General features: G+C 35.3%; 2 protein-coding genes across 2 annotated transcripts in view; both read left to right on the top strand.

Annotated features, from left to right (window-relative positions):
- Positions 1-14,172, top strand: part of LOC132159484 (uncharacterized) — a 280,693-nt gene that overhangs the window by 140,776 nt on the left and 125,745 nt on the right. The gene's annotated exons all lie outside the window — the stretch shown is intronic.
- LOC132159485 (GTPase IMAP family member 9-like) lies at positions 11,421-13,992 on the top strand. Its single transcript, XM_059569008.1, has 2 exons — positions 11,421-12,054; positions 12,715-13,992. The coding sequence occupies exons 1-2, from the start codon at positions 11,973-11,975 to the stop codon at positions 13,701-13,703; spliced, it is 1,071 nt and encodes a 356-aa protein (XP_059424991.1). The 5' UTR covers positions 11,421-11,972; the 3' UTR covers positions 13,704-13,992.

The raw sequence follows: 14,172 nt of genomic DNA, 5'->3' as shown, positions 1-14,172 counted from the left end.
TATATGTGTGTGCCTAAAACAAGCTTTTTTTAATTATCAGAACAACTTTGAAGAAATCCTTTTAATTACCAGGTACTGTACAATCACAGGGTTGTTATAATCAATGAGGTCAATCAAATCTGCTTAGGCTTTAATTGAGTTTGCTGAAAAATCTGACTTTAAGAAAAGAAGGCTCAAGAGCCCAACTAAAGCAAACACTGACCACTATAATGGGTACATAAAAATAGTGATTTTCATCTTTGTTGATTCTGCATGTTAACATCAAGTCTCGTCAATAATGGTCAATTATTCCTCAATTAATCACTTAATTATCTCATTAACTTTAACTCTGCTTCAGTGTTAATTTAACACTCCTATTTTAACACTTTTACACTCTTGAGTGTGGTCTCAAATGTACTCCCAGCAGAGTTAATTTCACTCTGGATTTTTTGCTGTGCAGGAACACTAACATGTACTGCATATTTAGTTTCTTTCTTTTAAGATGAGTCTAAATGCAGTAGTCATGTTACCAGCTTCAATCATTACTGTGTTTGTGTCTTAAAGCACTGCCTTAAATTCAGTGAATTAGATCTGATTGTGAAAATCACGTATCACATAATGGTACACATATTTGGTACATATATGTACCGAAAGAAAAAAAAGTATTGTTTTGACCAATGCACATATGGGACTTGTGTGTGGAATGTAATTGTAAACTATGAGCTTCCTCCTTAGAATGCGACAATATTATTTATATCAACATACTTTAATGTTGCAAGCAAATCTGAAAAATAATATACAAAAATTGAGTTGATATTGGATAAGTAAGTGCATGATCCAATATGTATTGAGTGCAAGATGTGCTTCATATGAAGCAGTTCACACTAAATCATAATGCTATCTGGTGTGCCCTACTCTACCCTTGAGCAGTCGTAGCCCAATGGTTAAAGAGTCTGACTTGTAACCCGAAGGTCAGGGTTAGAGTCTCAGTATCAGCAGGAAATGTAGGTGAGGGCAGTGAATGAACAGCCACCTGAGGTGCCCTTTAGCAAGGCACCCAACCCCCAACTGCTGCACTGCTCCAGGTGTGTGTCTCATTGTTATTATATACATAGTTATTAATATGTAACTCTCAAAGACACAAAATGTACTTTATTGTACGTTTGGATAGATGCTGAAACGTTCAATGTGAATGTATTGTATTGCGTCATTTTCCTTTTACCGTTATGTACATAAATGTAAGATTCCTTAACTCTCCCCCAAACCTAAACATACCCATTTTATGCAGAATATTAAAAGAATAAAATGTACCATCATAAATGTGTAGGAAAATGACCGTTTTAGTAACAATATAGCATTAAAACAATACTTTGAACCGATAATCCTACTTCTACCACTAAACCTACCCATAAACATTTCTTAAATCTACGTACAGTTATGAAGAAAAGCATAACAGGCAGAGAAGCATAGTCAAATTAATTTATTTATTGTAAAAATATCAGAAGCAGTACCAAAAGAAGTTCAAATGACGATGTGATGCAGTCGCGATACTTTCTGACGGTATATTAAACATTTTGTATGATGTGCAGAGCAAAATATAAGTGATTAATTGATGAAAATATTAATTGGCTTCTTTAAGTAAAGGTGCGCATTTCCGATTTCAAATGTACAGTGACTGAAACACGACACATCGCAATCTGTGACGAAGCAGGCAAGAGCCGATGAGCATTCACAATCACAAAAATATGTTGTAATGCTTCTTGACCAAGCAATTGTTTTGTAACTGAATTCATAAAGAATGCAGAATTTGACCTTTATGGGTAAGATTTTGACCATTCTTCTCAGCAGCGATTAACGTAACAGACTTGACTGAATTAGTTCTAACACATGCATGTGCATCAGATAGACAGAGTGGATTACACTGAAAACCCTAATAAGTTGACTGAACTAAATTGATTGAGTAAACTCGTTGCCTCAATTTAATTGAGTAATGGAGTCTCCCAAAACGTACATATTTAAGTTTATTTAACTTGACACTTTTGTAGACTCTACCTAAATCACTCTGAGGTTTTAAATGTTGATACTTGATTCATTTGAAGTCACCATTGTGGTGAAAAGTGTTTGGTTTAGTTGGGATCTTGGACCAGTTGCTGCTGGGTTGGTGTATTTTAAAACGCTGTTTTTGTGGTGAAAAAAGACAAATTTAAATGAGCTCAGGTGTTATCAGATGTTTTTTGTTGATGAGAAAGTCATCACATAATACGTATTTGAGATCATAAAAGAAGTTTTGTTTGATATTTTTAACAGGCACCAAGAGCAAAATACTTATTTTGAAGATGGACAAAATGAATGCATTTGAAATATTTTGAGTAAAAGAATCAAGTACTCACACACAGACATCTAGATTTATTTTAACTTGTCACCATTACAAGCAAGATGTGCATGTCTGATCTCAACTCTCATTGCCACAATAACAGTGTTTTTCAACACACAAGTTACAGCAGCAAGAGACAAGCTAACACCAACAAAGAGCTGATGACACCTGAGCTCATTTAAGTTTGTCTTTCTTCACCACAAAAACAGTGTTTTAAAATACACTGTTACAGCAGCAAAAGACAAGCTTACACAAGAAGTAACTGGACCAAGATCCCAACTAAACACTTTCCACCACAATGGTGACTTCAAATGTATAAAGTATCAACATTTAAACCTCTGTTAATTCTTAATAAGAGCTTCTCTAGATGTCTGACAGAAATAAAGTCACAGAACCTTGTAAGGAGGATCTGTGAACGTCTATATCGGACGTACAGAAGACATAAAAAACATTTAAAAAAAAGACATCATAAAACATTCTGCCTCCTCAGTGGACATCTTTTCAACGTCTGCAAAGACATAAAAAGATGTCCACTGGACGTAACTTTGCCCAATGGATTAGGTTGATGTTAAAATACGCTAACATAGTAATTTTTTGTTAAGTTTACTCAAAAAAGCGCTAGCGATAAGTTGCCTTATTTCTTTAAGTTGACACAACTTTTTTTTTTACAGTGCAGTATAGGGTTTACTGTATTTTCATAAATATTGTGACATTTTGTCAAAAGGTCAAAGTTTAAATATGCTGTTATTTGTTTTCAGTGTGCAAAAAGTGTGCGGTCAAAAATAAGAACATAATTTTCTGTTAAATTTACATGTTGAGTTAACTTAAATATATAAGTACACTTGAAATTAATACCAAGTTAAGTGAACATAATCGTTTAAGTACATTAAATAAGCACCAAGTTTGGTGAACTGAGTGATTTAAGTACAATCTACAAAACCGTCAAGTTAAATAAACTTAAATATGTAAGTTTTGGGAAACTCCATTACTCAATTAAATTGAGGCAACGAGTTTACTCAATCAATTTAGTTCAGTCAACTTATTAGGGTTTTCTACAAAAACGTCAAGTTAAATAAACTTAAATATGTAAGTTTTGGGAGACTCCATTACTCAATTAAATTGAGGCAACGAGTTTACTCAATCAATTTAGTTCAGTCAACTTATTAGGGTTTCCAGTGTATTGGTTTAACGAGTTAAGCAGTAACGTTAGCTGCCATGTTCTTTCTCTCAAAGGAAAACGATTGGGCCACTTCATCAAATACTATAAGTTGTCGTTTCAATAATCATACCATATCAAAATCACGTACCACAAGGATAACATATTTCACTAGTAGAAATCATGCAAAACAACTTTATATCTACATAACTTTACTCACCTAACATAATACACTAAAAAAAAACGTCATCTTGAAATGTAGTTCAGCAAACCAAACAGACCAAAAGGACGAATTTTGTAATCCACCAATCAGTGCTTTTGTTCTCTTGTTGCTAGGCAGAATTCCTCCCATGGCCAATCACATTAAAGGAAGAACAGAGTGACGTTGAGTTTTTCCAAAGGATTACTCATGATTTTGAGCTCACAACACTTAAAATCTTAAGTTTATGCATTTTGAAGGTTAATTAGTTAAATTAACTCATATTTTTAAGTGGCAGGGCCAAAACGCAAAATTTTAAGTAATGTTTAGTCAACATTACTTGATTTTTTAAGTCAAGACAACATTAGGGTTTACAGTGTATGATGGCAGTGCAGTAATTCAAATTATATCCCACAATATTTTGCTAACATTTGCATCCAAAAATGTAAGCACTTCAAATCTCCTCCCCAAAATACAATACTGCAATATTATAACATACTTTTCTTTTATTCTAAGATAGACAAGATTTTTGAGTAAACCATCATTTAATAAGAAAAAAAGTAATGTACAGTACTAAAATGTCATTTTTTGTGCATCAATAAACCCCTAGGAACTGTAACATTACAGTCAACTTACACAAAACCTGTTTATGTTATTTCAGTGTCTCTGGGCAAAGAAGAGCTGAGAATAGTTTTGCTGGGGTCATATGCAGATGTTAAAGGCTTCTGTGGGAACATAATACTGGGAGCGAAGGTGTTCTCAGAGTCGCCGTCCCACTTGAATTCATTTGAGTGGCATGATGGGATGGTGCTGGAGAGATGTGTAATGGTGATCAACACTCCTGACCTGCTTGATCCCATTCACTGTCCTAAGGAGCAAGATATGGGAACATTATTTGATTTGGCTTATCCTGGACCTCATGCACTACTTCTGGTCCTTAAGCCTGGAACATTTACAGATCTGGAGAAAGACGCTCTCAAGCTCATTAACATCGTTTTCGGTGCCAGTGCATCTGAGTATGTGATTATTGTCTTCATGCATGAGGAGCAGGAGTATGCAAGCGATGAAGACGTTGAGTCTCTCCAGCAGACCTGCAGATGTCCACACCATCATCTACAGAAGAATGGAGATCAATCAGAGGTGCAAAAACTTCTGGAGAGCATCGAGAAGATGTTGGAGGAGAACGGAGGCCATCACCTGAAGATTCCTGATGAATCAAGACCAGGTGAGACAATGAGCCAAAGATCAAATTAACTGCCTTAAGGTAATTATTTTTCTATCAGTTCATCTAAAAAAATTTTTTTAATGAATATTATTATAATTATTAAATTGAATATAACATTAATTGTTATTATTATTTATGCATTAAACCAGAAACTTTAATGGTCTGTAGAGGAACTTTTGAATAAATCCATCAAATTGTACTAAACTGTTTTAATGCCGTAATGGATATCAAGATTCTTCAAGGGCTGTTCACACCAAGAAAGATAATTGTAAATATAACTATTACCTATTAACTATGACCAAAACTTTATAACCTTCTGTTCATTATATGCATATTGGAGTTACAACATTAGTTGTGTTTCAACTTGATGCAACACAGCACTGAATAACTGCCATCTGATTTGAAGCAGTGCATGTCAGTGAGTAATTGTGTTAACATGAGACAGCGCCAGTGCCATGTCACTGTTATGTCTGCCATCGAAGTAGCACAAGAGCAATTTTAGAGCATTCTGCTTTCTCATTTTTTGTTTAACATAAAATTATTGCATTTATATAGTTAACACATTGCAAACATATATTAATGAAGTTGGGCTGAAATGATCATTGCCCCATACTGGCATTTTTGTGAAGAAAAAGTACATAATTTTGAGTGCGGAACAGAATAGTAGGCAAGCTATGGGACATATTATCCCCATTATTTCCTCTGTGTTAGCTGAAGTTAGTTTTATAGTAAGTTAGCAAAGCATGTTAAATACACGTTGAAGTCAAATAAGTGACTGCGTGATCTTTTTGTCCTTTTCTTTCAGTGGCAAACAAACCACTGCAAGGAATTCCTGTCTACAGTCACTCAACCAGACGGATTGTTCTTCTGGGTAAAAGTGGTGCTGGGAAAAGTGCAGCTGGAAACACAATACTGCGACAGAGAGAGTTCAGATCTGAGAGGGGGAAGAGATCAGTAACCCGTAAATCCTCAGAGAAACACACCATTGTTTCAGGCAGATCTGTGTCTGTTGTTGATACTCCTGGATTCTTTCACAAACAGATAAAAACTGAAGAGTTAACCATAGAGGTAGAGAGATGTGCTTATTTATTGAGTCCTGGACCACATGCTTTTCTCATCGTGTTTCCTGTGATTATGAGATTCACTGAAATGGAGCAGCAGATTCCTAAGAAGATTGAGACGATGTTTGGTGAGGGAGTGTTAAAATACTCCATCATTCTCTTCACTCATGGAGACCGGATAGATAAACCCATAGAGAGCTTCATTAAGCAGAACTGTAAATTAAGAGATCTAGTTGATCAGTGTGGAGGCAGATATCACGTCTTCAAAAATATAGATGGGAATAACAGAGATCAGGTGTACGATCTACTGCAGAAGATTGACAAAATGATAGAGCAGAATGGAGGAGGACACTACAGTAATCAGATGTTTGAAGATGCTCACAGATTCAGACAAGAGGAAGAAGAGCAGAGACTGAGAGCAGAAGAGAGGAGAAAGCTACAAGAAAAAGGTAAGGTTTGATAAACATCAAAACCTAAATTAGCATGCTAAAAGTTTCTTCTTTAAATAAAAATTAGTAAAAAGGCCTAGTTTTATTAGAAGTCTGTTTGTATTCCATTGTTATTTAGAGGTTACTGTTATAGTCAATATTCAGGTTAGTTGTACTAGTGAACTTTCTAGCTTACTACATTGGTGAACTTTCTAGTCTATTCCGTTGTTGAGTTCTCATATAATAGGAGGGGTTTGACGACTGGGACATGACATGCTGAGAGAATGAAGCAATGATTTGCTGACAGGATAGATTATAATTCTGTTTAATTTGCTCAGTAAACCATAATAGTTAGAACAACTCCTGGTTTGAGATGTCATCATTTTAACCGGACAAAGCTCCCTTCCAGACCAGAGAGAAAGGGTTTCTTGCACCATATTTTTGCCCATGGTCCTTCTAGCCCAGGGGTAGGCGAGTTCGGTCCTAAAGAGATAAAGTCCTGCAGAGTTCAGCTCCAATGCTAATCAAACACACCTGAACAAGCTCATAAAGTTCTTCAGCATTACAAAGGCTACAGGGTTTGTTTATTTATTTTTTTGGGGGGGTTGGAGCTAAATTTTGCAGGACAGGTGCTCTCTAGGACCGAACTTGCCTACCCCTGTTCTAGCTGAATGAGCAGGCTTCTACAGATATATGCCAAAATAGAATATGCCAGCCTTATGCCAAAATAGAAATCCCTGCTATGCCAGCAAGGAGACAATTTAATGATAATCTCAGCAATCAGAGAGATGTGACACACATTTTGTAAAAAAAAAAAAAATTAAATAAAATGTGTAGTGTGCGGTTCTGTGTCATTTATTTTATAATAATAAGATCAAATCATCACTTTGGTAGTTCAATGACTTGGATTAAGCCTTTGAATAAACTGCTGCATTTGGATCTGCTCCATTGCCTGCTCTTTGCCTGCCCGGTACCTACCCAATCCTAACATCTAGTTAGAGTCAAGATGCAGTTCCAAGTCAATAAGAGGAATATTTAAAGAGATGTATATTTAAGGGATAACTTACAGTTTTGCCATAAACAATTTTGGATATTAAAGGTGCAATATGTAATTATTACCGCTAGAGGGCGTGTATTCAAAACAAACAAATGCGTAGTTAGATGACACCATGGAATCAATGGAGTCTTCATCCCCACAGCCAAAGCAATCCAACGGGACTCGGGCAGAAATCATGTTCATGGATGAGCTAATGTATTAAAGATTTATTAAAGTCGTAGTATGAAGAAGGGTGAGGCGGAAAACCGTCGAAGTGAAACGAGGCTGCTGAAGCAATTGCTAATAAAAGACAAAGAGAGCTTTTATCATGCCACAGTCGACCACTTCCGCTCCTTCTGATCATGCGTATGTGGGGTAAAGCAGCGCTGTTTTTATTGTACTAGATACATTTGAAAGTTCTGTTATTATGCTACTCTGTGCGATCGTCACCTGTCTAAACAAAATGCATAGCATATTAAAGCTTTTTTGGAGTTTCCATGTTCTACAAAACAAAACCTGAAATCAAGGGGTTATGACGTCATTGGCAGGCGACACAATGACTCTATGGACATAGTCCGTGTCATTAATTAAAATTGCTTATTTCTCAGGATTTAAACATTCTTTGAAACATTTGGGATAATGTAAGTACACAAGTCATCAAAATATATAAAACTGTTCTAGTTTTTATTGGATATTTTACTGCAAAAATCTTACATACTGCATCTTAAATGACAGTCATTAACAGTCATTATCACATGACGACATACCAATCAGAATCAAATATTCCACAGAGCTATGTACGAATGGAGTGTTAACTGTGACATTACAAAATACAAGAAAATAGTAAAAAGATTTTTTTAATATGTATATTATTTTTAGCTACTGCATACAGTTTCTGTTTATGTAATATGAATATTAAATTAATATTATTATTAACATTTAGTGGAAGTTTGCAACTATATTTTATTATGTTTGAAATAAATTGGTAGTGCTGTTCTGAATCAATTAGGAAGATCAGGTGAGAGGGATGTCAATACTGCAAAGGCAAAAGAGCGTAACTTAGATTTTTGTCAAAAATTAGTTGGTAACACTTTAGAATACTGTTTCTTACTTACTACATAACTAATAAGGAATTATTGAAGAACTAACAGGTGATTATTCATTAACACTTAACTCACTACTGTTAACTACTAAGGAAGATGTGTTAATTAATCAGTATTTAATATAATTTTATGATTATGTTAAGTAACAGTTAGCTAATCAATAACTAATGTATTCTGAACTACTATTAATTATCTACTAGTTAGGGTTCAAGAAAAATAACTTTGAAGTAACTACTAATAAACAGTTTTACACAATTGCATTGAATTGTGACCCTTTCATATAAATGTTATTAGCAATAGTAGTAGTAGTATGAAAATGCAATATTAATAAATGCAATACATTTTATAGAGGTTTTGCCTGTGTAGTGAATTGTTTTGTGAGTGTGTTTTGTAAGAAATCAGCTTTCAATAGGAACCCCACCATGACTCCAGTGCCTTGCGATATACCACATTATCATTAATTATAATTAATTCAATTTCTGTATGTAAGGCAAAGCCTGACGAAAAGTGAAAATACAGGCATCCAATTTGTAATTAATAAAGAATTATAAAATAATTCTGCAGGACTTATTTTGAACCTGAAACATTAGGCCTATTCTAAAGTGAAAATGTTGGGAACCCATTAGTAATTAATAAAGAATTATTAGATAATTTCTCAGGAAATTACTTAGAATCTGAAACAGTATTCTAAAGTGAAAACATAGGGAACCCATTAGTAATTAATAAAGAATTATCAGATAATTTTGCAGGACTTACAGAATTCTAAAGTGAACCTATTAGTAAATAATAATAAACTACATCATTTTGACAAAAAAAAACCTATAAAAGTAATCATAAGCTTTGTAAAATACTCTCATCTGTTTATTTCAAATGAGAACATTTCTTAATACAGCATATTTTATTCAATTTAAACATGTATACTGCCCACATTTTAACTAATTTAACAAACATTTCATAATCAAAAGTTAAACATTTAGAAGCAAACAAAATGCATATTTCATTTCCATTATAGGCTAATAAGTGGACTTTAACAAAGTTGCTGTAGTAGTACTTTGTACGTGTCCTTTTACTCAAGTAGTTTTGAAAATTAATAGGCCTACTTATAATTTTATTGGAGTAATATTTTATTGGGGTATCTGTACTTTTACTCAAGTACTTGATTTGTGGGACACAGCCTGATTATTATAGTGATTTTTTTGCGTATAACTGTTCAGTGATAGTTATTTCATAGTTATTTTTCTTGAACCTTAACTAGTAGATAATTAGTAGTAGTTCTTCAGGAGGTATCACAGAATATATTAGTTACTGATTAGCTAACTGTTACTTAACACAATCATAAAATTATATTACTTACTGATTAGTTAAGACATCTTCCTTAGTAGTTAACAGTAGTGAGTTAAGTGTTAATGAATAATCACCTCTTAGTTCTTCAATAATTCCTTATTAGTTATGTGGTAAGTAAGAAACAGTATTCTAAAGTGTTACCAATTAGTTATTTATATTTTTGGGACATTCAAGACATCGTTTATCATGAGTCAATTTTGTTGTTTTTCCGAGAAAATAATGGGTCGTCTCAACCATAACTTCGAAAAGCCCAGGAGAAACCAAGGCAGAACACAGTATAACACCAGTTACGACTCTTTCACTTTGTTTGGAACGCTCAAATTAAGTTATGCTGTCCTGCCTTTTTTTTTAGCCTTTTTTTTAGCCAATATTAATATCAATATGAAGTGATGGTGCTGGTGCAGGGATATACTAGGATGGAGTGGTAACAAATAAATATAAGGATATTGCGCATTTTTATTGCATAAGTGGGGAACTTTTAACTGTACATGAGGTAGATTGCCTGGGGAAAGAAACTGTTCTTGTGCCTGACTGTTCTGGTATTTGTGGCTCTGAAGTGCCGGCCAGATGGTGAAAGTTCAAAAAGGGGGTTACTTGGAGTGATTTTCTGAGCCCTTTTTCTCACTCAGGATGTATACAGTTCTTGAAGGGTGGGCAGAGGAGCACCAATAATCCTTTTGGCAGTTCAAACCATTCTCTGTAGTCTTCTGATGTCCGATTTTGTAGCTGAACTAAACCAGACAGTTATTAAAGTACACAGGACAGACTCAATGACAGCTGAGTGGAACTGTTTCAGCAGCTCCAGAGGCAGGTTAAACTTCCTCAGCGGGCGAAGGAAGTACAAACTTTGTTGGGCCTTTTTAACAATGGAGTTATACATACAGGCAAAATCTTAACCCAGAGATGTTTAATCCACAAGCATTCTTAGCATTATTCCCATTTTTTGGTGTTCACATCAATCTGTTCTTTTAGGTTAGGCTATTTCATACAAATCAATAAAAAAGCAATTATGCTATGTCTAGCATTCTGTTACATTACTGAGCATAGAAAATGAATTGGTATCCACTCATGTTTAACTTTTAGTCTGCTTGTTATAATAATTAAAAAAACTTAATACAGTCACATTGCTATAGGCAATATATGAGACAGCCCATAATCACTAGATTTTATACAGGTTTTACTTTAACGATTCTGTAAACAGTGATCAGCAACCAGATACTGATAATGTGGAAGTTACTGCCTTTTGCCGTGGTGTGACTTCTCACATTTTGGAGACAATGCAAATAGTTCCTTAACAACAAAAGAGGGATGAAAACCAAGTTTGAGCTCACAATTTTTAATGTAGATAATTTTCATTACCAAAACATCTAATTGTTAAATTTCCAGTGTACTACCTATAATTAATTTGGCTTTTTAAAAACTTTTAAAGTCTTTTTTCTCAGTTTCACACTCTAGCGAGTTAAGGTATTTTGCCTTTGTAGGGCAGAATACACACATGCACTTAAACTGTTCTATTTTGTCTCACATTATGTTAATGTTATTTATTCCTAGGTGGTGGAATAAAAACAGGGGGAACACACTTAATGCCAAAAGTGTGCTTACATTTGGTTATGCTGGGAAGAACAGGAGCTGGAAAAAGTTCAACGGGAAATCCCAATACTGGGACGAGAAGCTTTTAGTTCAGTGAAAAGCTACAAATCTGTCACTCGAGAAATTGCTGCAGAAGATGGTGAAGTTTGTGGATTTGCAGTCATTGTTTATGACACACCAGGATTTTCTGGTACAGAGAGTGAGGAAGAACTTGGGCAATATAAAGAGGTCCTCCAGAACTGTATATCAGGCCTGTGTGTGTTTCTGCTGGTTTTCCAAGGAGACAGATTCACTGAAGAAGACCAGAAAATCGTGGAAAAGATTGAGGAGCTGCTAGAAGAAAAACGCATTGAAAACACCTGGATTCTCGTCACCAGAGTAGATCAGCTGGATAAAGAAAACAAGACCATTAATAAAGTCATTAATGAGACAGAATTCTTGAAGAATCTTACTCAGAAATATGAGGGCAGATTCCACATGTTCAACAACAAGACAAAAGTTCCAAGTGACCAAGTGAAATCTCTGATAACTAAAGTTTTCCAGAGGGCCTTACAGAGATGTGAGTCTATTATACCTAAATCTGAGGGAGGGTTCACATAAGGCAAGGAGGGATTAGACTAAAAATAATAATAAAATAATATTTCATCCTCTTTCTGACAGTATCCACAGGTTTCCCAGTATGATAACGTTTAAGAAATGTTTTAGCCTCAATAAAAAGAGTGGTCGAAACATAAAGAAATATGTAAAGATACAACAAACAAAAGTTGTTTAAGCATTAGTGATATTGCCTCTTTTATCTGCATACACAGCTAATTACTCTATAGAAACTGTAGTATGTTAAAGTAGTAATAGGCCTTTATCATACTTCTGCTTTCAAATAGTAGCATAAAAATAAATAACAATAACGTCTCTATTAATGGCAGTGCCTATAGCAGGGAATTGTAGCAATATATTTTTTTTGTCAAATTTAGCACATGCATATTCTATAGACACCAAACTCCATTTATCTGTCATATATATAAAATATGGATGTTTTGAAGCAACTAGTTAAATGTTCTGGTGCCTGTCCATGATGCATGAAGAAATTCCTTTACACTACTAATCGGAGCCGGATGTGATGACACGCAGACTGTGATAAAGGTCTATTACGCAAAGACATACATTCCAAAGTGAAATACATTAATGTTTATAATCTGTTTTATTTATTTTTTTCATACAGTTTCCAAAAATCCTTGGCAAAGTATTCCAGTCAATATCCAAGACATCTCTGCTGACAGTCAGTCATTCAGAAGGATTGTGCTGCTGGGTAGAAGAGGTGTCGGCAAGAGTGCAGCTGGAAACACAATACTGGGACAGAACGTGTTCAAATCTACACGTGGCTCAAATGCAGTAACCCGTGAATGTACAGAGAAGAGCGCCACAGTTTCAGGAAGGAAAGTGTCTGTAGTTGATACTCCTCCATTCTTTGGCACAGAGATGAATCCAAAGCAGTTAATGACAGAGATAGCCAGGAGTGTGTATTTATCCAGTCCTGGACCACACGCTTTTCTCATTGTGTTTAATGTGAATATGAAAATCACTGAACAGGAGCAGAAGATTCCTCAGATGATTGAAACGATGTTTGGAGAGGGAGTGTTAAAATACTCCATCATTCTCTTCACTCACGGAGATCTGCTGAGAGGAGAATCCATGGAGAAAGCCATTGAGAAAAACAATGCATTAAGACGTTTAGTTGATCAGTGTGGAGGCAGATATCACGTCTTCAACAATAAAGATCAGAATAACAGAAAACAGGTCTATGATCTACAGAAGAAGTCTAACACAATGATAGAACAGAATGGAGGAGGACACTACAGAAGTCAGATGTACGAAGATGCTCACAGATTTAAACAAGAGGAAATAGAGAGGACACTGCGAGATGAGGAGTTGAGACAGAGAGAAGAAGAGAGGAGAAAACCACAAGTGAATTCTTTTCGCAGTGTTTTAATTGCGACTGCTGTCTGTGCTGGAGCTGTTGTTGCTGCCATTGTTGGTGCTGCTCTTGCTGGAGTTCCTGGTGTTACAGCTGCTGTTGGAGCCATTGTTGGATCTGCTGCGGCTGCTGGAGCTTTCAATGATGTAGCCGTTTGGACAAAGAGGAGGCAGAGAGAGGAAGAGGAGAGAAAACAAGAGGAGGAAAATGAAGAAGAGTGCGACTTAATAGAGTGAAAATGAGACACGTTTATGACGACGTTAAAAGGTCAAATATCAAGACTGAAAGAGAGACAGAAGAGGACAGAACTGAGCTGCTACCAACTGCTGATGAAATCAGCCTGTGAGAAACACATCTTTGTTTATGTTTATAATATTCATCACCGTCATCATCCTAACTAACCAAGTTTCCATCTGAGGATTCAAAATGTTTAGTGAAATGGCTGATGGAAATGCCATTTGTTGATAACATTTCTCAAACGTTGAAACAATCTTTTTCTGTTCTACATTGATACTTCAGATGTCTCAAAAAAATAATAATGCCCTTTAAAATCCAGTGTGCTTGCACAATGGCCGATTCGCTATTTACACAGCCGAATTTGCAAGAGGAAAGACTAAAGGCTTCCCCAGAGGAATCCTTTTATTTTTGATATTTAAAAATGTTTATGTGCTGCTGCACATCCATGTGTGTGTAATAAGCAGAGTG

This window comes from Carassius carassius, chromosome 16, assembly GCF_963082965.1.
Source record: "Carassius carassius chromosome 16, fCarCar2.1, whole genome shotgun sequence".
Taxonomy (NCBI): domain Eukaryota; kingdom Metazoa; phylum Chordata; class Actinopteri; order Cypriniformes; family Cyprinidae; genus Carassius; species Carassius carassius.
Note: the sequence above shows the minus strand (reverse complement) of the source record. Positions and strands in the feature narration are given on the sequence as shown.